General features: G+C 38.7%; 1 protein-coding gene across 1 annotated transcript in view; it reads right to left on the reverse strand.

Annotated features, from left to right (window-relative positions):
• eda (ectodysplasin A) overlaps window positions 1–23,100 on the reverse strand; it is a 57,201-nt gene that overhangs the window by 23,226 nt on the left and 10,875 nt on the right. The window contains exon 2 of the mRNA XM_035434464.1: window positions 217–307. Coding sequence (XP_035290355.1) covers window positions 217–307 — 91 coding nt within the window. The remainder of the gene's footprint in view (window positions 1–216; window positions 308–23,100) is intronic.

A 23,100-nucleotide genomic window follows, 5' to 3' on the forward strand; every position in this document is an offset into this window, starting at 1 on the left:
AGGTTATTTGTGTATGTACTGGATTCATGCAGTACTTACAAAGAGATGAATTGGTATTATGGATTTATATGAGAACAATCTGATATATTTAGTGGGTGAGGCTAGCATCCTGTTTGGGTGGGCCCAGTCCCCTCAGGCCCCCTCGTTATTACCAAACTGTGGTGCAGGATCTCTCCAATCAAAAACATGAACACCATGAAAAGAAATTCCCCATACCTGATTCAAGTCGTTTATTCAGACTCCTTTTGGTCCGCTGAATGACCCTTTCACTTTCCTCTGTGAGGTGAAAACCTATATGAGGCTTGTCCTGTTGAAGGCAAAACATTGAGAGAAATAAATGAACCACTGCATTATTTTTGCAGTTTGAAACCTGACGCTTGCACATAATATAATGCAAAGCAGTAACAAAATGAAATATTATCTTGCCAGCCAGTGCCAAGATTCATCAATGAAGTAAACTGATATTTACATCTGACAAATATTCAGCGACAGGTTGTTATTCAACAGCTTCAAGCAGTTCATGTTTTTATATATTGCATTATAGGGGTCTTTCTTTATTTACGAAAGCCTGTGCTCATAGAACATTGTGAAATACATATAGTCAAATGTAGTGTAGGCATTTAATCAAATACAGAGCAAACTCATCCTTCAACAGCTACTGGGCCTGCTGGGTGGGGCTCATGCTGGCTCCCATGAACAAGTGAACAAGTGATAGCTTGCATTAGGACAATATTTCTTGGTCTTCACATCAACAGTTGCTGTTGATTACATGACCTGTTAGTTGCTAGACATAATTCACTTTTTACACTCCACACAAGCCGTCAGATGTGCATTCACACCCAACCTTTCCTTCCTATATCTTGCACAAAGTGCATTTGTCAAAACCTCGAACATGCTGAAAACCAGATATGTGCTTTCTGCGTTCAGAAACAATGCTGTGAAACAATGTAAGGTAACACACTGTGCTTTTGTAATTGAAAAGCTATGTTACATTAACATTTAGCATTGCACTTACTGCTTTGTATAATTTCTAAAAAAAGAGAGAGATTCCCAAGAAAACATTGCATGTCTCGTTTTATTTATACAGAGGTTGGGTGTTACAAATCTTAAATCCATGAACCACCTTATTCTAACTTGTCTGAAACACACGGTGTACGGATACTTGCTGTGAAGACAAGTTTGCACTGAATGCTCCAAGAGGTGCTGAATGACTAAAATGGAAAGCGTTTTATTAGATGAAACAAGCATTTATAAAAATGCTTTAGAAGAGCCTTTGTTCCGGTAGGCTACATACAGTTCTGGGGTTTCGCTATAAATAGTTAATCTTTTCTCAGTATATTCATTTAGGTTTTTGTTTCACACTGCATCTGCAAGGCACATATTCAGGCTTTACCCCCAATGAATTAATATAAAAGGAATTCAAAATATAACAGTAAGTATTATTTCCCAAAAGCCCTAATCTTTACAACCATGGAATGTTCTTTTTTTCTAAACTGAATGACTAGTAGGCTGGTTTAAATACATGTGGGTTTTACATGATATACCATTCCCTGAAGAAAGTTAATAAGCCAAAAGGTGTTTGTACAATACGCTTTAAAGATTCCTTCAGTGGATATGCCATATGAATAGACATTAACTTTTTGATACATGGATGAGTGTCTTGCTGATATTTTTCCTTTTCCAAACGGCACCTTCCACAGCTCATACAGTGAAACTACCTCCTGTTGTGCTCCTTTCTGTCTCTGCTTCATAGCCCTAAAGTCCTCATAAAAGAGGATCACAGTTGAAGTGCTGTTTTCATGACTGAAGAAACAAGAACCTAACCAAGAGTGCATGAGGACCAGAAGTAACCTATTCAAGAGTGTTTGAGGTCACACAAATCAATGTCTTACTCTCGCTCCCGAAAAAAAGGTGTGAGAACAGCAAGATCCATCAGTGCTATCCCAAACTCCATCTCTCAATCTCATCCAGAAAACATGACACAATACACACTGGCAACCAGAAGTCAATTGAATATCTCCACAGGAAGCAATCTCTCTCAAAAAAAGGAATTTAAACAAAAGGATGATTCCAGATATCTGCACATTTATCATGCTTTCTGGCGTGGGTTCAGTAATGAATTGTGGTTAGAAAGCAAGAAAGACACGGGCCTTTCACATGGGCGAGTATGAGGCCCCCTGACGAAATTGTCTGACACTCACCATGCCAGACTATTTTATTCTTGGTGATTAGGTGACATTGCCGTGGCCTTGAGAACTATAAAATAGGCCGGTTTGGAATTATTGTGAATTTAAAAGGCACACAATTTCCACACAAAAAATGCTGAATAAGCAGGTATGGTTCGGCCTATAAAAAAAATTATAATAAAATAAAAAAACAAGCAACACCCATAACCTTGTGCCAAATACAGCGCTTTCCTGGCATCTTATAGATTTACGACACTGATGCCTTCCTCTGGGATGATGATCCCCATCATTACTGCTATGATTATACACTGCAAAGGTGATTCTGATACATTGGTATGACTCAGCATTTACATGTTTGTGCCCAGTCCTGCTCCCTCCCATGCAATAACTCTATACACAGATGTTCACCTGTCATTCACAGTCCAGCTTTTTTACCTATCCAAGTGTTTTTCTATTGTAGCCCTGTAGTGCAAATACAGTGCATTTCTGCCTTTGAGAGGATGCACACACCCTTTTTTTAAAGCCTTTAAATGGAGGTAATGTGCGTGGCAACATGGAAAGAGCTGAAGTTCCAGTCAGCAGGGATTGGATCACAGCTGGAGGTAACCTGCAGGTAGGTTTTAGGCCATTCAGTTGCTTCCTTTCCCAAATACTGGCATTTATCACCAACTGCACACATGGCAAACATTAAAACATACGGCACTCACAATACCTAAAAATACTTCATTGTTTGCCAAGGAGACAAACATTCACTACACACACATACACCCTGTAAGAGACTGGCCCTTTAGTGTCTTAAGATGTAGAGTCCAAGTTGCTTTCTAATGACTAGACATAATTATGCCGAGCACCCCATTTGCACATTCAAATGCTTAATATCTACTGAAAAAAATCAGCTTGCTCTCATCTTTGTAACAGTGAAACAATGTTACCTCTCTGTAAATAACTTTTCCAGGTTTTTATTAGGGTAATCTGCAGCAGCTGGATACAAGGTTAGCCTGGCATAGTCTTCGGCATCTTTTCTTTTCCTTTTTTCTCTAAAACTACAAGTACCAGGTTTACAAAGTGAGTATATGCATGCACATGAAAAAAATAAAGACATATACAATGATAATGCACTATATGCACTTGAAATGAAATGTGCAAATGGTAGCTCTGGAAAGAAAGTGGCGGAAACAGATTTTCTCTCTCAGTCCTTGGATTCATCGACATGATAAACTATTTTGAAATTACCTCTGGAGCAACTCAGTGACTCGGTAACGATACAGTGATCTTGCATCTCTTTGCCTCTCTTGATTGAAATGCAATTTATGTATTAGTGTGGAAGAATAAAATGCATACTAATCACTGAACATGAAGAAAACACTGTAACTAATAATTATATGTAACGTTCAAATTATGTGTAAACAGTTTTTAATAGCTCAACAACCTAGAATGACAATTCTATAATATTAGCAAGTGTTGGGTGTTTACATCGGGGGGGGGGGGGGGGGGGGGGGGGGGAGGGGTTGGGGAGCAGGAACAGCTTTGCCAGACCATGAAAGCTGTTACTTCACAAAGAGGATCTTTTAATTTCATGGAAAACATGAATAACAAGTTCATGTTCCTCACCAGTCTCAACACTGCCATACAAGTACATGTTACGTCATTAGCAGATCAGGTGATGTGTGCCCGATGATACCCTTAATCTTGCCCACCCTCATGTTTATTTCTTATTCCCTGGTAAAAACACCTCTTTTACTGAATAAGAAGTCATATAGCAGACACACCAAAGAATCATCTTGCCAATCACCATGCCAGTTTCTGCAACCAAAATTAAATCAAGCACTAAACACTTATATGCAAATCTCAAAGCCAGGCAATAGCCAAATACTTTTTATTATGGCTGAACAAGATCCCCTGATTAAGCAAATAAAGCAATCTCAGCTCCAAGCCCAGAGGTCCTTTAAAGTATTTGGTTTCATGCTGGGCGGATAAAGAATTCTGTTTGGAAAAGTCTGGCAGGAGCAATTGCCCTCTGAGCATGCATGGTGGGGATTTCAATTCATTATACCTCTTGGGTAAACTCAATATACCAAGGGCATGCTCTGCTTTACTCGCTTTGTCCTTCGTTGCTTATGACACTGAGCTGCTTTGTAGAATGAGTCCGGTGCAATTGGTTTGCTCGTAAAAATATTCAATTTGTTGAAGTTCAAGCTCAACATGCTATGTCCATGTGAAGACAGTCCTTATGATGTCATACATATATAGTCATAAGTCATATATAAACTTATATGTTGAACCCAACAGTGGCCACAACTGAGGGTATACCAACATTTGCTGAGATGAAGTTATTCCTCATCACAGACCTGGTGAATGATGCATTACCTGAACACTGCAAATCATTTTTTTTTTTTTGTTAATCCTTTGCAGTCACAACTTGAACTAATTTATTGTGCATTTGACTACCTCATAAAAATACTGTTGACATGCTTCTTCACACCACAACTCCCACAGTACCTTGTAAATTCAAATACCAACTGTCATTTTTACACAGACGACAGGAAAACGCTTTCTCATGATACAAGCCGAGACCTTATTAATGTATCTCATTACTGTAAAACAGATCAAGTATGTCTAATCCTCAACCATAAAATACTGAGAATACACAGACACACAAGAATGAAGCTAAATATCACTCACTCAAACATCTTTTTAAACTGAAGCAGATGACTCTGTTTACATGTTTAAACAATGTTACTGCTGAAACAAGTTTTGAAAAGTGGTAAACATGAAATCTTTGAAGGCGGCTTTAACAGACGCAGAACGCTGTGCATGTTTGTTCACATTTTGACACACTCCCCATAATGTTTATCGTGTGCATATAATTCTTATTAAATCAAGAGCAGAAGGATAAAAGCCAAGAGCCACACTTTTCAAAAGCTGTTTCTGACACTGCTTCAGGGCCATCTAAGGATAAGACCAAACAATCAATTTTGTGTTCTACAAGCAAATCCTGTTTTTACTTCAGTTGCTTTAAAATACTTCCTACAACATATCCTTACATAAGAAGGGTAAAATACAAAAAAAGGCTACTCAACAAAATTAACAAATAGATGAGCATTTAATTTTCATTTAAAAATTATGTATAGGGGGGGTGCATTCAAACCTCCAGTTCCTTAATCAAATTACACATTTGTAACGCTGCCACAACATCTGGGATGTAGTTTCATGTCCTAACTGAAATACTTTACTCTGATGTCAGGAACCACAGTACCGTCCAGCTTTAAATCAGCAGTAATCCCTAAATCTGGACAGCCTGAGCCTCATACTAGTATCAGTAGAGAAGTGAGATACCGTACGAGAAAGAAAGGGACGAGATAATGAGGGAGAGCAGAGGGATACCGCTGAAAGGGAATTAGTGATGGAGGATAAATGGCTCGGACTGGTAATGGGTGTAAAAGCGGAAAGAGGAGCCCCTGAAAGAAGATTGCCACAGATTCGGATGCTGACCTGCCAAACGTTAACCTAATAAGATGGGCCCTGAAAAGCCAGAGAGACACATTGTCTAGACTGTGCAACATGATTCTGTTGAGTGGAGAAGCATTTCTATGCGGGTAACTGTTTGCAGTGAGTTTTAAATTGCACCTTTCAGAGGAGGACATTGTCATCTCCTCTATTGCACTGTAATGGAGAAACTGAAGCTTGCTACAGAGTTAGTTTTGCTTTTCCTCAGGAAATAGGGCACTGAGAACTATAAGAATCTACCCATCAAATACAATTGACCCTTGAACTTTTGGGAGGGATGAGACCATAAAGGTCAATTTGATTGACTATAGTTAAATTCAGCAAAAGCCTGCTCTGGTGCGAGAATAAGTGTTATTTGTAACAGCAGACAGGCCTTTCCAATCAATTTCTACTGTATAGATAGCCAGTTGTTGCAGAACACACACGCATTAGTAATGTTTTTGAGAAGACACATCAGGCAATGTGGTTGAGCTGCTATGGCCCTTTCTTGGGTGGTGTGGGGTCTCAGCTTGGCCAATCACAGGATGGCCAGAGGGCACCATCAGAAAAAAAATGTAGGACTCCACTAATTTTGCAATGTTACTCACAGACCACCCAGAGCCTCCCACAGACCCCTACCCCACCCCACCCCTTGTTCACCCCCTTAAAAACACCAAATAAAGAGAGCAGAACATTTCTTCATTTTATAAACAGCATTAGCTACTCTGAAGGGTCAGGGTGACTAATGGTGCAAAACTCAAATTAACTGGGCAAAACCACCTCATATTGTGTACAGGAAAAAAGCCAGACTGAGTGACAGTCCTATTTTTTTTGTGTGTGTGTGGGTGTACTCTGATCCTGCTTTGACACGTACAGCATATTTGGCACATGTAAGAGTGCTATCGCATTCAGGAATGCTATGTGAACACCATGCCAAAGGGATAAAACATCATAGCTAGGGGCTACCCTTTTATTGATTTGTTTTAGATCAAGCAGCCTCTACAATTCTGATACTCTTAAGTTATCAGATAAGCCAAAACCAAGGAGATACTCAATAATTTACAGAAACCAAAGAGCACCAGGTGGACTCTGCGGTGGAAAGAAAGGAGAGCCATGCTCTTACGGGAAGCTTGGGAGAACCTGTCTCAGAAAACAATCCAAAAAGAACATCTGTCTTTCTGGCTGAGAAAGTGTCAACAAAATACTGAGAGTCAGTAAAAGCAAAATTAACTCACCCACTGTCCTTGATGAGCTCTGTTCCACTGAAATAACAGAAGAGTGTTTGTACACTGCAGCGTTCTCCAAACCTTTGTTTGCTTTGTGTTTTAGGAGAGAGCATACATGTGCCTCCCAGAGCTTGTTCAGATGGTAGCATCGGTGCTCCATTTCTCATTGAAACTTGAAGGATCCAAACCAAGTGAAAACAGTAATGGATCACATTTTCATGAAGAAAAACAGCAGTGAGGAGAAAATAAGGTGTTTGAATTATTCAAACCTTCTGAGCTGCAGCAGTCGCAGTGATAGTACTCTGTTGAAGTTTGCAGGGTTTTCACTGTGGCTTGGTACACGTTTTCTTCACAAACTTAGTTTAGCCAGTTAATTTTGATGATTACTGAACTCACAAAACTGTGACAAAAAATACGTCTTGCTTTTTAAACTACAATGCTCAACTGCAATCAAGTGAAAATGTGTTGCTTTCTCACAGTGAACAGAATGCGAGATTGCCTTAAGTAAATGGTTGCACTCTCACTCCTGGAACAGTAGGTGCAATAACACAAATGTTGGTCATTCCCTGAAAGCCTTGCCAACTACCTATTCAGCAAACCTAATTCATCAGAACTGTCTCTGGAACTAGATTTATTGTGCACTACTATGAGACAATACAGCCTTCATCAGCCAATCTCAGACAGGCATCTGATCTAGATGTTGCAAGATCTTGAACAAATTCAGATAGAACTAGCCTCAAGGCACAATCTGACAGTAGCCAGTAAATCTGACAAAAAGCCAGTAGCATGTTTAAACATGTATAATTTAGCATTGACCTTTGGCCCTGTGGGAAATGCTGAAACTAGTGCAGACCTGTGCAAGACAATTTAGGAATGAGCTGATATTGCCCTGGATAAAATGGGCAAGAACTTCCACCGCATTCACACAACAGTTTCTGCTGAGGATGTATGATTTTATTCTATTTTAGAGGAACATGGTTAATGGTAAATGGACTGCATTTATATAGCGCTTTTATCCAAAGCGCTTTACAATTGATGCCTCTCATTCGCCAGAGCAGTTAGGGGTTAGGTGTCTTGCTCAAGGACACTTCGATACGTCCAGGGCGGGGTGTGACAGGCATCATGACTGTTGAGAATCCATACTGCATCTATGCTACAATATACTACTAAAATAAGTCACATTATAAATATGTGTAAATTAATTTCCATGGCATGTATAGCATATTTCAGAAACGTGACTTAAATCATATGTAGCCTGGAAAATGAGGGGTTAAACAAAGTGTCAGCTTCTGTGATTAAAATCTAATTATTAAATGGTACTTTATCATTAACCTGTCTGTTAGGTGAAAATATATCCATTGTGTATTCTAACAGCTTACTGCACCCTAGTTAAAAATGGCAAGAGCCCAAGCAGGTACCCTGACCAAAATGCTTAAAGGGATAGTCCAACTTTTTGGGTGCAAAAGGTGCTTTCAGGCTATGTTACCGATAGCTAGACGATCAATATGAATTTAATCCATACGGGCCCATGAGCTTAGAAATATTTTAGACAATATCCTTGGGCAGCAAGCTAACTGTGCTACCTCTATGAATGGCTTATTCTGACAGTTGATTAGTTGGACATAAGGTGGGCAAAAAAAAAAAGAAACAGAAGAACAGGCCCATTTTATCCCCAAATCTATGCACAGGAAAACAAACTGCAAGGCTGTTAAAATGTAGTCTGTATGAGAAGAAATTTCTCATGCATTTAAAAAGTATCGCATATCATATCGGTTTACTTGTTAACTATGCATTGCATATTACGATTTCTCCCATTTCCAGGAATGTAAAAATACAGACTTCTTGTGTTAATTTCCTCAGTAGACGAGACTGAAAATGATTCCAGGAAACCCATGATCCCAGGTCCCAAAACCCAAACCTAGTATGGATGGCCTGAAACTTACTCAGCCCAGACCAACACTAATATACACAGAGTTCAACAATCCAATCCAAGTTCACACTATGTGTAAATATATTTAGAAAATGGAAACTCTCATCATAAGACTGTGACCGCCTGTGAAAGGGACAAGAGTGCGTGAGCGAAGCGCTTGGGATGTGGCTTCTCATTTGTAGCTTTGGGGAACAAACTAATACATAGCATCTGTTATAGTGGAACATGATTCCATTTCAACACAACAAGCAAACACCAGAATACCACAATGGCTTGTGTTCTAAGGGCTGTCAAACACGGCCATGCTATGGATTTAACAAGGTCAAATTTTTCTGGCACAATCACGTTTGATCAAGAATGAACTTTGTCATAGCATTAGTCTCAAGTTTGAGCACAGAAAGCAGTGAGGGGGTGGGAGGCCACACATATGAGGAATTATGGCCTTTCAAAATAAATTAGCTACGTTTGTAGCAATGCGAGTGTTCAGGACTCCTTAAGCCATTGCTTTTGGCAGGTATCCACGGGCAGCACAGCGAGCGAGCAGGAACCTACATTCCCCACTCTGTGTTCTGTTTTTTTTTTCTTTTTTGTTTTGCAGACGACATACCCTTTCTTTTCCACAGCTCACCAAACTGTTCCCATTCAGCTGCGATACAAAATACTTGCGTCACCTTGCTACAGTAAATCGCTAATGTTAATACACTGGACCATGGTGGTAATCCAATTGTATATACCCTTAAAAACATTGTGTTACACATTCATAACTGAACAAATGTCAATAACAGCAATAACAACAGCAACAGTGACAATAATTAGAATAGTAAAAACCAGAAAGATTGTGCAGATGTAATTTGTGCAATGTCATCATCCGTCAAATGAAAATCCACTGCAATGGTTAAGCTCAGAGAATACGTTAAAAAAAAAAAAAAAAAAAAATTGTGGTAATTGCACCAGAAATTAAATGAAAGATATTTAGGCATTCTGCAATAAGTCAAAGATGGACGCATAACTTGTACCTTTCCAAATACCTGTTTTGCCCAGATTCTTTAATAAATCATATTTAGTTAGCATACGGCGCCAATGCAGCCTAAAATGTTTGAGCACCAAGTTCTGCCTTGTTTGAACCAACCATGAAGGTGAGTCAGTTATTTCCAAATGAATGACATATTAATTTTGCTGAAGTACTTTTACTGAATTTTATTTGAAACCTGAACCTGAAAACACTGAATTATTGAATTTGATATATAGCAGCATATGAGCTGTCGAACCACCATAGCAATGCCTCAAAACATCTTCTATATATAGAGATATGTGCAGTTTGGTGAATCTACACAAGGGAACAATTTATTACTAAAAAGCAAAACAAATATCATTCTTAAATCCACAGTTGAACAGCTCAAAGTGATTTATTTACATTAGATCCATTTCCTTAACCCTCTTAAAACAGTCACATTTAATTTGTAAAAAGAATGCTAAAAATACTTTTTTATGCTGACAACATTAGTCTTACACAACTTTCCTCCTATTACAATATGAACATTTTTACAGGTTTAAATATTGGAAAAAAAAAACTAAATAAAAATGTCTTCCAGCATGGACATCTTTTTTTTATTTTCATCCAAAGCATGCATTGTCTCCATCCCCTTTCACTAGTGTGTGGAGTTCTGCTCAGCCCAAAGCACCTCAAGCCATAAAATTTTGTTCCTCATAACTTCCCGGCAGAAAAATATGAAAACCAGTCACCAACCAGCGTCTTTGAAAGTTTGGCTTTGATATAAATTACGTAATATTAAATTATGAAGCCAAAACAGATGAGCATAAAAGCTCATGGTAGTGTTAATGTCTAAAGGCGATAAATGTATCGCATGTTAAGGGTGGAACAAGTTCATGACTTAACTTACAATAACCCATAACATTATACAAGATCACCTACATGAACCATGCAAAGTAAGATTACAATTGTATTAACTGTCTGGTGTTATGGCTAAAATTCAGTCCTTAGAGCCGTTGGGTTTAAAATACATTAAATTATTGTCAGCGACAGGTTAAAAAGCTGTTTTAAATTACATGAAGTTACAGATAGTTCTTGTGGATTGGGCAATACAATTTCCTGTATGCCAATGAATAAATGTACTGTGGTGTCTTCGGGCTTCTGCCTCCCATTAGCATTCATGGACTTCCAGGAAGCTATTGTGCGGTCACGCCTGTTGTGTTTGAGATTTTGTGCTGGATAGGGGAGGAAAGGGATGTCATGAATCTGCCTACACAAGTGGGATTGGTATCTCTTTCAATGGCCTCTCCATCTGTTCTCTCTGCCAATTGTCATGTAAGCTCATGAATGAAATTCCTAACTATTCTTTGGATTCACCTTTGACTCCCAGCAAAGAAGCAGTTTATCTCTGTACAAAGGTACAAATTTCTGGACAAATTTTAGGACACTGCAGAAGTTCTATCAGTGACAGAAGTTGAACCAGTCTCATTCAGCGCTGGTGTCGGCATTTAGCAGAAATTGTGTCTGTGTAAACCTCCCAGCAAAGAAATATTTGGACTTCGTATCATCATCAAAATCAGCAAAGTGTGTGTGTAGCTGGGTGAACATCATGAATATACACTTGTGCAGATGTCAGTTTATTGTGGTTATGTTTTTTAGGAATTAATGAGTACTTGTTATATTTAGAATACAACTTACTTGTATGCAAGTGTTTACATCTAGTCTAGAGTTTTCAAATCAGTTTCCATTTTTTCCCCAGTGTTATCATTAATGTTTCATAATAAATCGAACAATGTGGATAATAGAGAAAATTTATTTTCAGAGCTGCATTCGCATAACAGAATGTGATTAGCTGTTAACTGCGGTTTTCAGTCTAGGAAATCTGATTGTTGTAGGGCTTAATTTTAGTTGTAACTGACAGGGACTGTGTGCTCATTTCTATAGATTTATTACACGATTGACAGTTCTGAGTTAGATTAGCAGTTTGTTGTAGCCTGCACTAGCATCAGTCAACCTAAACAACCTAAACAGGTGTGGCATTGAGATTTGATGGAGAATCAGATTAGTCTTTCCCACGCCTGCTGGTGGAGGGTGCACAATCACCTGAGTTAACTAATCAGCCCAAGTTCTTAAAGGTGTGCTCCTCCGCACAATATGGGGGGAACACACAGACAGAGAATGAGTCTTCTAGTCCTGCAGAGCATCAAGGACAAATGCAAAGCGGCAGGGGAGCTGGTCAGCTGAAAAGCTGGCCAGCTTTGACAGTGGCAGAGCCGACTGCTGACTCTATGCAGTCGTTTAGGCCCACAGCCATGCCTGGGCCACAGAACTGAAGTTTAATGCATATATTTTAAGACATTTTAATTGTACAACCCATCCCCCTGGTTCCGTGATTGGTTCATCCTCTAACATCCTTGTTTAGGACCACCAAAATCCTACAGCTAGCTCTGGATAAGGGAGTACTGAAAAGCTTCCATTTCGTTTTGTTAGTTTCATCTGTATTATTGTTTTAGCCTGTTTTTGCCTGGAACCCGTGATGGGGAAGGGTGAAGGTGTTCGTTTATTTGATTTTGTGTTGGTGTGGGTGGGCACTCTCTCTCTTCATGTGGCAAATTATGGTACAAACCCAACGCTGCTGCATCTCCCTCTCAGGGCTGTCACACGGTGTGTGGCAGTAGGACATTAGGGATGTTTGGAGATCACCCATAGCATCAAAATCATTTCATAGTAGCACCTCATTTTGAATTTAATTGAAATTGACAAGAAATGGACAAAAAATGTAAATGATTGCTTTAACAGCATATTGTATGCAAAACAAAGTCTGTATTTAGCATTCAATGTTAACAATGTTCACAGGGGTTTGAACATCGGATTTGAAACAGATACTCAACCCCAAGAGGCAGAGTGTTTTCTGTTGTTCAAAACAGTTATCATAAGATCAGTACACAGCTCAGTCAAAACAAATTCTCTTCTAACTGGAAGAACTAGCACATGCGGTATGTCCCATGGACCTAGCATGAGAGATGTTGGTTTACACAACAGCACAAATACAATGCATTAAAACCAGAATGGCTGTTCCTTATCTCTCAAGATTGGAAACATCAGTTCTGAGTTCAATGGTCTAGACTCAAGGCTAAACTAAACTAAACTCAAACATGCAACATTTTCTCCATCTGGCACCCTGATTTCATGGTTGCTTTTTAAATGTTCTTAATAATGCAACAGTTTAACAGCCAGGATTATGCTACCTCTGCATGGTCAAAGTAGGGTAGCTTAACCCCTTAAGTCTTTGTATTCATTCTGTTTTTATGCTGAAATGTTCAATTTTTCAAACAAGTAGCTTGTTTTCATATTATGATATTTGCATTATTAAATATTACACAGTTCTCGTACGACTGCCTGAACAGTGGCTGGAGGAACCCCACACTTTTCATCACCCTTTCTGCGTTCTAGGGGCACAATGTAGATTCAAACATATTTTTTCATATTTTCCCACAGAATTTGACCTCAAGCCCCTCATTGTGCAAAAGCCATAAATGTTTTCAATTGCAGGATTTCTTTTTCTTTTTTTTACCCTTCCAGCCCACATTGGAATTGCCAACTTCCTCAATTTTTCATCTGATCTACCCACTACACTATCCGCATACTATCCTCCAGCCACTCTCATGCAAACCAGATTATGTTGCACCACACAGTCCACACTGCACCGTAGGTTAGTGCTAACAGAAAGAGATGTGTATCTCACTGAACACTGGGAGCCTGAAGACGTCAGACTTATCTATGGAAGGAGTAATTCAAGTCGCACTAACCTGATGAAGCTTAGATGACCCACCCTAGCCAAACAAGGTCTATTGTGCCCTACCACAGTATACTCCTGGTTATAAATCTGCTGATGATACAATGGAGGCCAAGGCCCGGAACTTTGACTACAGACTATAGGGCCTCATGTGGTGCAGTGAATTTCAATTTAAAAAAAAAAAAAGAAAAGACATTTTAGGATTTATCCTGGAAGCCATTTTTCCCTATTCTGTTCACATACTGTATTAATTTGGAAGATCCCCCTGTCCCAGGTGATTTACAAGCTTTAGTACAGAGTCCAATACAATGCAATAAAGTATTACCATTGCAAATGTATATTCTTTTGGACTGCAACTGAAGTGACATCACCTTGAGGTTAATATTTTGGTCCCATTCATTCTCCTTTGCTAGCACTGAAAACAGTTGGGCATATTTAATTTTCAAATGATAGCACAATGGCAACTTTTTGTGACTCCACAAACATAGGTTGGTTCTCATATGCAGTAGTTTCACTTTGCCAACTCTGTGGTCATAAGTGTCATTTTCAAAACTGAGATTATTTACACAGCTAAAGATTTACTTTTAGAAACCAAACAAGTTCAGTGTAATTCTCAGACTTTGCTTCTGCTTTTCATTAGCTCTGACATGGATTTCCCTCTGACTGGGTCACATCTGAAACTTTCAGTGAAAGAACTACCGCTAATCAAACTGCATTGGCCAGTGACAAATACTTATTTTCTGACACACACGAGCATATAAAACAAAATGGCAAATAGAGGAACAGAGACTAACGATGCCATGATTAAGTTTGCTTATTTCACAAGTTGGTAATTATCCAACAAGCAGTTCTGAGAACGCAGGATTGCCTCACTACAAATTATCACACTATATGAACACTAAACATATTTCAGATATTTAAAAAAAAACACAAAATGCAACATGGATCGCAACACGTCTGACAATTTGCATTATCTAAGAGGCAGCAGACTCATCGTAGAACATGTTGGGCAGCCAACTGACCTTATATGCCTCTGCAAGTTTTCCCAGAAAATAAAGAGAACATGTATAAAACTCATGCCAATATGCCAACCCCTGTTTATTTTCCTGACATCCCATCTCCTGATGTTTTAGAACTCTTTTTTAGAACTCCATTTGGCCAAGTTTCAAAAGCTTTCACTTTTCCAAGGATTTTTATGGTGAGAAAAAAGGACAGTTCAAATACACAAAGATCGCACATAGCATGCGAACAACATGATGCATTGTGGACGGAGATAATAGGAGAGAGAGACTGTTATGCCATGTGAACTCTGCAAACCTCTTGGTCCAGTGCTATAGCTGGGGGAAAAGGCAGACAGACATAAACCAGAACAGGACCCTTTAAGCCGCTTAGACAGATGTACCAAGTTCCCTCTCTGCAGAGATGCTCAGTTTCTGTGGAAATACAATTATGAACTGCTTTCATTGGTACACAAAATATGAAGCTGACTAGCTTTCTGGGAGAAATATTATTATATGGTACTCTGTGTGAGCACATTAATTTCTTTCTCCCCACATTTTTACAACAAAATAAATTCAATTAATTTAATTAAATAAACTTACTGCCACAGTAATTAATACGCACTTGGGGAGAGCTGTGAACATACCTCAACAGTAGTGTTCACAAGCATTTTTTTAATTCACCATTTTCCCAAAATGTTTAACAGTAACTCTGATTGTGCACCACAATAAAAGTTCATGGTAGACCTGAGGTGACAGACAAACCTTGCACGGACTTCTCTGTACAGGAAATACACATTGGCAGACAGCAAATGTTACCATCCACATTGTCAAGGAAGCTGAAAATAGCTGTTGGTCCTGGTGATCAACCAGCCAGCATCATGTAATCACCTAATAAACCCAGGATTCCCTTGGCTATGGCCCGATGTGATCGAAGGGCTCATCCATTAAAAAACCTCCAGATGTTCCTGTTGTTTGCAGCAATGTCCAGATGGTGCGCAGCTGGACCAGTGGCACGGCCTGGCTCCTGACACCAGTCTTTCTTGGTCATCAGAAGACCCATAGTCACTCGCATTTGACCAAATTCACCATTTGATAATGCTGCTGTAATGGTTTCTTCATGTTGCAATGATGGCCCAGGTCTCAGGTCTTCTGTTACACCTTAACCCTTTAGCTGACTTTTAAAAAACTTTGACCAGAAGTTCCCACACTTTCCCACTTTGAAGACAGAGAGAGCACCATAAATCACTCCACAAAGATTAGGGCATGAAGCAGGAATTTGGTAAGGGATTCATTTTTCAGACAGAAGAGACGTCAAAGAATAGGAATATGTTGTCAAATATGAACAATGTCAAAAATGCATTATACCAAAATTTTACAAAACCATGCGGTTGTCTGCAGACTGTAGTCACTGTCACATCTATGCCTCCAAAAGAGTGTTTCTGATCTGTCAGACAGGCGTTTGGTGTTTTTTTCTTAATTATGGTAAGAATTATAGGTCATCAACTGTAGAGGTCATCTTTAGCCAACCAAGCCCTTTGTGATTACTGAGCTCACCAGTGCCGTCTTGATGTTCCAAAGAGTTTATTTTGGTAAGTTCAAAGTTTGGCCTATATCTCTGACTGTTCTTCTTATAAATTTCTCATAATGGTTTCCTTGGCTTTCATTGGCACAGCTGTGATCCTCATGTTGACAAACGGAAATAACAGACTTCAAAGGCAATGAAAAGCCTAGAATCAAGCCAAAATACTGAAAGCTCTCTTATACCTGCATTAAGGAAACAATGGAACACACCTAACTAATCAGAAGCACTTGAGAAGCTATTTGTCCCAAACATTATGGTGTCCTGGAATTGGCACTATGTATGTAAAGTGCTGTAATTTATACATGCTGAAACCAAATTGATTACAATTCTAAAATTGTGGAGTACAGAGCCAAATGAAAGAAAAAAAGTTTTTGTCCCAAACATTATGGTGCTCACTGTAAATATTCACAAGTATGTATACCTAGTTAATGAGTCTGAGATTAAATTAATAAAAATGAACTCCATGATACTTGGAAGTAATGTGTTGTCCAATTTTGTTCATATAAACAATTTCATTATTCATCTTAAAGTAGAAAAGCTATATGATGTCAATATATACAGATGTGTGTGCCTAGCCATAAGAAATTATGGGACTCTTCCATGCCAAAAACTTAATGATGGAGTGTAAAAAAAAAAAAAAAAAAAGAAGTGTTTTAAGGTTCTAATGAGGTCAAAATGATTGTTTTTCAGGAAAAATGTTCAGAAATAAAATAGTTTGTGAATGGCATCTTTTACCATAAACTGACATCTCAACCATACGGTAGGTCAAGTTATGAAAAAACTGCTAGACATTGCCATTTGATCTTCTATTTATAGGAATTCCTGGTTAAATCATTTTTTCAGTACCTATTTAAATGAGTGACAGTTAAAGGGTTAAAATTGAATTCCAGATAAATTCAATTAATGGTAAAATCCATCTAACGCCTTGGTAACTTCACAGCAATGATTCAAATTACAGGAACTAACAATAACAAGTAGTTTCCAGCTCACAGGTCAAAATCAGAGGTATCCTTCAACAATGTGCCAACATCTTTCCATTATGAAAAAGCAATTCAACATCCTCTTCTCAAGGCTAGAGAGACAGTTTTCTCATAAGAGTTTGAGGTAATCTAGACCCAGAGAACTACTCTAGAGTGTGCTAAGGTGCAGCACTAGTAATGAAAAGTTAATTAAAGAACACTGATCATTATGCCCTTTCACATTTCAAGAGCGGTCAGAACCTTTTTCCAAGTGCCGGAGAGATCTGTCCAAGGCCATGCACTCTTGTCTTTCAAACCCCCAAAACTGTGGTATCTGTAATCACGACTGTTTAATGCTGACATCTGTGTGAAACAGCACTTGTAGTAAAATATTTACAGCTGCTTGAGTTTTCACCTCCTTTGAGTATTGCCATCTGGTCCAAATACCCACCACATTTGACAGCATTTTCCTCAAAACAACACGAAAAAACACTTGTGCACACTACTAGCTGAAATGAGACAATGCCAATGCCTTCAACAGATTGGAGGCTTCCTATGCAGGTAGAAGCAACAGTCATTCGATGACTGACTAGCAATGGAAAGAAACGTTCCAGAAAGGGACTACTCAACAAATACCCCTGAAAATGAAAGACCACCATTCATAGAAGGCTAAAGCAAACAAACAAGCATAAAGGAAATGAGTACCTGAATGTAACTACATACAGGAGAAGACAGCCGTCAACTCACAAACCCAGCAAGTCTCACCAGGACAAATAAAAACAAAAACTGCTCACAAATCTCATCTGTGGGATAGTTTAATTTGTTTAATGAACACATATGGAGATGTATTTGGTCAATGCAGTAATCTCCCTATAATTGGGTAATGGCATAGTGTCCTCCATTTATGTGTGCACACTAAAGTAGATGGCATGTTTGAATCCCTGTTCTTTACACCAAATATGTGCATGGTGTAATATATAGTATAGAATAACATGGAACCTATAGCGCATTGTTAAATGCATTTAGTGTTAAATAAGTTTAGACAAATTTAACAGTGCATGCATGTGTGCACCTACACACGTATGCAGTAAACAGTGTAAAACATATGTATAAAAAATGTAATCTGTGAAAAATTTCACATTACAGAAATGTAATCTGCAAAAGTAACATCAATGGTAAAGTAACATCAATGGGTATGTAAGAATATTTAATATAATATAATAATACAAATTGTAAGACAAAAGCAAAAACACAACATCGGAATTAGTTATTTTATGATAAAGCCATTTTATATTCCGTTTCTTTTAAGGATGCTTTTTGCCGAAAAAAAATATCAGTGACTTTCCAAACTTAAAAGCTGTCCAAGCTGTTGGGGGATCCTGTAATACTCACATGCAGACGGATCTCTATTTAAAATTATAGTCTTTCCTTCAGCAACAATATCAGACCAGGGTTTGGCTGTCTCATGAAAATAAGAAACCAACATTGTGGGCACAAGATCAGTCAGCCTCCTTTGGAATACTGACAAAAGTAATCCCCAAATCTCTCTGTCCAAAATGCCTTGGAATAAAATGAATCTGCATCTTCAAGAGAAAGAGCTTTGATTAAAAATGACTTAAAATGTATAATCATTGAAAGAGTTTTGTCCTTTAGCCAATACCTCTTGATCTGAAAATGTTGATGTTACAGTGCAAAGAATTGGCCTCATACTGAAATGGACCTTAAAGCATACAGTGTCCCCCCATATCCCCCAATAACATGTGGAATCATTATTTGCATTAGAACAACGAGATTTGACATTTATGAATTATCTATTCAATTCACCCCACAGTTCAAGGAGGAAGGAGGGTCTTTCCCTTCATTGACATATTATTGATATCTGGCAGTGTTTGAAAGCCTCACTCCTTGACAAACTGCTGTGTGCCTTAGTTTACAGATTATACATTACAGATGCACCAGCAGTATGGTCATGGAAGCTCTAAGCTAGCCCACCCCCTCCCCTAAAAGCCACATACACTTTGAAATTGGTATGCTAGATGGATCGGTCAAATGCTTGGCAGAGTGCTGACAGACACTTAAGTAATTACCATCATTTTACTAGCTCAAAATCACATAAATCAGCTGGCTGGCCCACTTCAGTGCATCACTCCTTTAGGTAGATATTTTCTTGGAACCAGGATTCTCCATAGCCAGGTGGAATCCAGCAGTGTTCAAGTCTTCAAACGGACTCACCTCACCAACTCATGAGACACTGTGTGGCAATGGGCCAGGCATTACCACAGTAGCAAAAGCCGCAATTTTGAGAATCTTGGGTCTGAATATTTGAGATTCTCGAGGGATTCGGTAACATTTTGTAAGCCTACTCCGCGTCGTGATCTTGATGCCACGACAAGTTTTCAAAAGCAAGTTTTTCATTTCAGAGAAAATTAATAGCATCATATGAGACCCATGAGATAAATGTCCTGAACCCACACAGCAGACTGCATCTGTATTTCTCAAACTAAAGAGAATTATCATTCTGAGAACAACACAAGCAAAGGGCAAGACAGAGAAACCCCCACTAAGAAAACGTTTACACAGTTCACATAAAATTGGGTGGTTTTAACATGGGCTGATGAAACTGTGGACAACACAACCAGGAACACATGGAACCACAATGAGAAAATATTTCAGAATTGGTACATTCTGGCCCACACTTCATTAAAAAAGGCGAATAACTGGTTAAGAATAGCTTGGCTGTTAAGAATAAAGGATTAACCACAAAAATTGGAGGGCAAAAGGGCATGTCTAAGCGCAAACACATTCTAATATAGACTTTCTGAACACAGACTGATGCAGTGTTGCCTTCAGTGACAAGTCAAGGTTACGTTCATTCAGGGAGTGTACAAAAATGCAGAGGGGTATGTTGCTTTGCACATGCGGACTGGTTTAGGAAGATGATGGCATCGACCAGTACAGTACATCTGTCAGTGTTCATCAGTGGATCTTCCACTGTGGAATCCTAAAGACAGTTTCAGTCTTCCCCAGACTGATATGATCAGCCTAGTTACCTCAAGGCTCATTGTGCTGTGATAATTGACATTGAGCATGTTAAACAAATTGTTACTTTAACAAATAAAAAATAAAAAAAACTCTAAGCTTCTGTGAAATTTCCAATGAAGCCTGAAAAGAAGTCCAGTTTATCGAGTGGATGCACCTCAACATTAAGGAGCTGATGTACCTTAACATAAAAATAATCAGAAACTCTTCAGAGAGTTCAAAAATCTGTCAACACAAATCACAAATATTCCCAAACAAAGTCTGGGCCTTTCAGCAAGTCATGAGTAAGCTGTTCTCAAGCTGTTTTTTCCCCCCTTCATTCTGAACACAACAAACAGGCTGCTTTTTTGTCAACAGCCAAGAGATACCTGTCACATGATTCATAAGCCTCTTTCTTAAAATTATGACCACTAATACTGTGAAAATGTTATTTAAACTTCGCTCCAGCTCAACATGTTCCCACACTACAAATGGGGCCCAAAATCAGAACACACTGTGGCAGACAAAGCAATAAAACCAATCTATAGTGAGAAATATGAAGTTAATGGCTAGGTGCCCATTTACATGTTCAAAAGGACGGAGTGTGGCACAGTGGGTAAGGAACTGCGCTTGTAACCGAAAGGTCGTAGGTTCGAATCCCGGGTAAGGACACTGCCGTTGTACCCTTGAGCAAGGTACTTAACCTGCATTGCTTCAGTATATATCCAGCTGTATAAATGGATACAATGTAAAAGTGCTAAGTAAAAGTTGTGTAAGTCGCTCTGGATAAGAGCGTCTGCTAAATGCCTGTAATGTAAAAGCAGTTTTAGTAATGGGCATTTTGTTGCTGGATTCTTTATATTATCTGACTGATGTCAAACTTCCAAACACAAGGGAGTAGCCCATTCCAAATCATTCCTAAACTTGAATTTTGTATGAATTTCAGACTAGTTTTGGACAAGCAATTTCATCAGTTATACATTTCATTTATGCTTTCCATTAAAAATATTTTAAAAAGCCAGAAAAAATAACAAAAACAAGAATTATTTGCGTGTCATCAATTTATGGCAGCACTAATGTACAAGGGGATACTTTAATGGAGCTAATCCAAACTCAATTTCCCTCCAGGATTATTCTGGAACATTCAAAATCCTCACGTGATATTTGGCTGAGAATCTCTGCTCCCTTTTAAGAGTGGTCACACTGTTCTCCATGCCCTAATGAAACAGTCACTTTATTGAAACATTGCATTACAACATTCATACTGTTCACAAGGTTTTTTTTTTTTTTTTTTTTTTTTTTTAATGTACACAAAAAAAAGAAAAAGGTTTACTGAAGCATGTTATTTATTTTTGTTGACAGTAACCTCCTCTCAAGTCTGTGAGTAGCCATGTTGCCACCTTCTGATTCCAGTTTCTCTGGAACAAGCCCAGTCCTTGATTTGCCTGGTCTTGTTCACTGGCAACCAATGAGGTTAGCAAGATGCACAAGGCATTTCCTTAACTTGTAGGGGGTCCAAAAGCAGCTGCCTGACTAAAGTTTCTGGATGAATTATGAAACTGTCCTTGCTATCAATAACAGGAAGGGCTGACAATCCACCGACACTGCGAAACAAAGTGTGCTGCTTTGGAACCTGTTCAAATAACAATGGACACTCAATCTCAATTTACTTATATTTCTGCAATGCAGACGCAAAAGGAATCACAGCTGTTCGTTGTGTCATGTGACTACAGAAAGCTGCAGACCGACACTATCCAGACCTTATCAGCGATACCACTACTAGAGAATGAATCCCTCTTTAATAGCTTTCTAAGAGCTGGAACAGTAGAGAGGATGATAGAGAAAGACGAACCAGGAAAGCAATGGCTTGCGTACACCACATGACTTTCAAAATCACAGCAACGGAGAGCATCTCACATTTACGGTCTCATAAAAAAAATCACTGGCACTTCCATCCTGGGAACACTTACAGTACACACACAGCCACAAGCCATGCCTAAAGACTTGTGATAAAATCAAATCAGTTTTATATTCTCGCAGACTGAGACTAGATCGAGAGAGACGCAATTGTGTCTTATATTAAACAGATATTGGAGGGGGGAGTGCGCGGCAATCGTCATGACTACAAATTTTGTAGTGTACGCTAGACATTACGCATTTGAAATCTTTTCATATGTGACAAACACTTTTTCCAAAAGTCAATTCACACTGCAACTGAGATAAAACACTCTGCATGTCAACAACAGGACTGGGGTTTTCCAGACACCCCTTATCCCACCCCTTCCCAATAATGCCTCTCAGCTGCATCTGGTCAGTGGAATCACAAATATTTTTAGATGACACTTTCAGAAACGAAGACAATCTCGGCTTGCAATTGCGAGAATAAAAATTGAAACAGAGAGAGACATGCCTCTATACCTACATACATGGTGTAATCATAAATGTCTCCTCAAGGCAAGAGACATTATAGATTTATTTAGACTACATTCAATAACCAATTTCCCAATTCTCTGACAATGCTCGTTGACAATTCCTTGTGCAACCTTAAATTGGTTTTAATGGAGCCCATTCACTGTAATAATTGTGTAAAAAATATCCAAAAAATAATGCCTGTATTGAAACATTAAAGTTGATTGTGATCACCAATACTGATAAAGGCACTCATTTGCATACCCAAAAAGCAACAGCAAAAGAGCGAGTACAATCATCCCAACTCTTCATTTCTGAGCTTAGAACAATTTTACTACATACTGTCATCTGGCCTTTTCAAACAAAAGCCTGGAATGTTTTCAACAGCTTTATCCCAGAGTCATTATTTGTAGTTTTTTTTTGGCTCCACCTTTCTTTTAGTCTTTAATGCCAGATTTTAAAGGGTTCATTAAAGATGTTTTTTCACAACGTTCTTTCTTTTGAAGCCACATGAAC

The sequence above is a fragment of the Anguilla anguilla genome, chromosome 9 (assembly GCF_013347855.1).
Source record: "Anguilla anguilla isolate fAngAng1 chromosome 9, fAngAng1.pri, whole genome shotgun sequence".
NCBI lineage: Eukaryota > Metazoa > Chordata > Actinopteri > Anguilliformes > Anguillidae > Anguilla > Anguilla anguilla.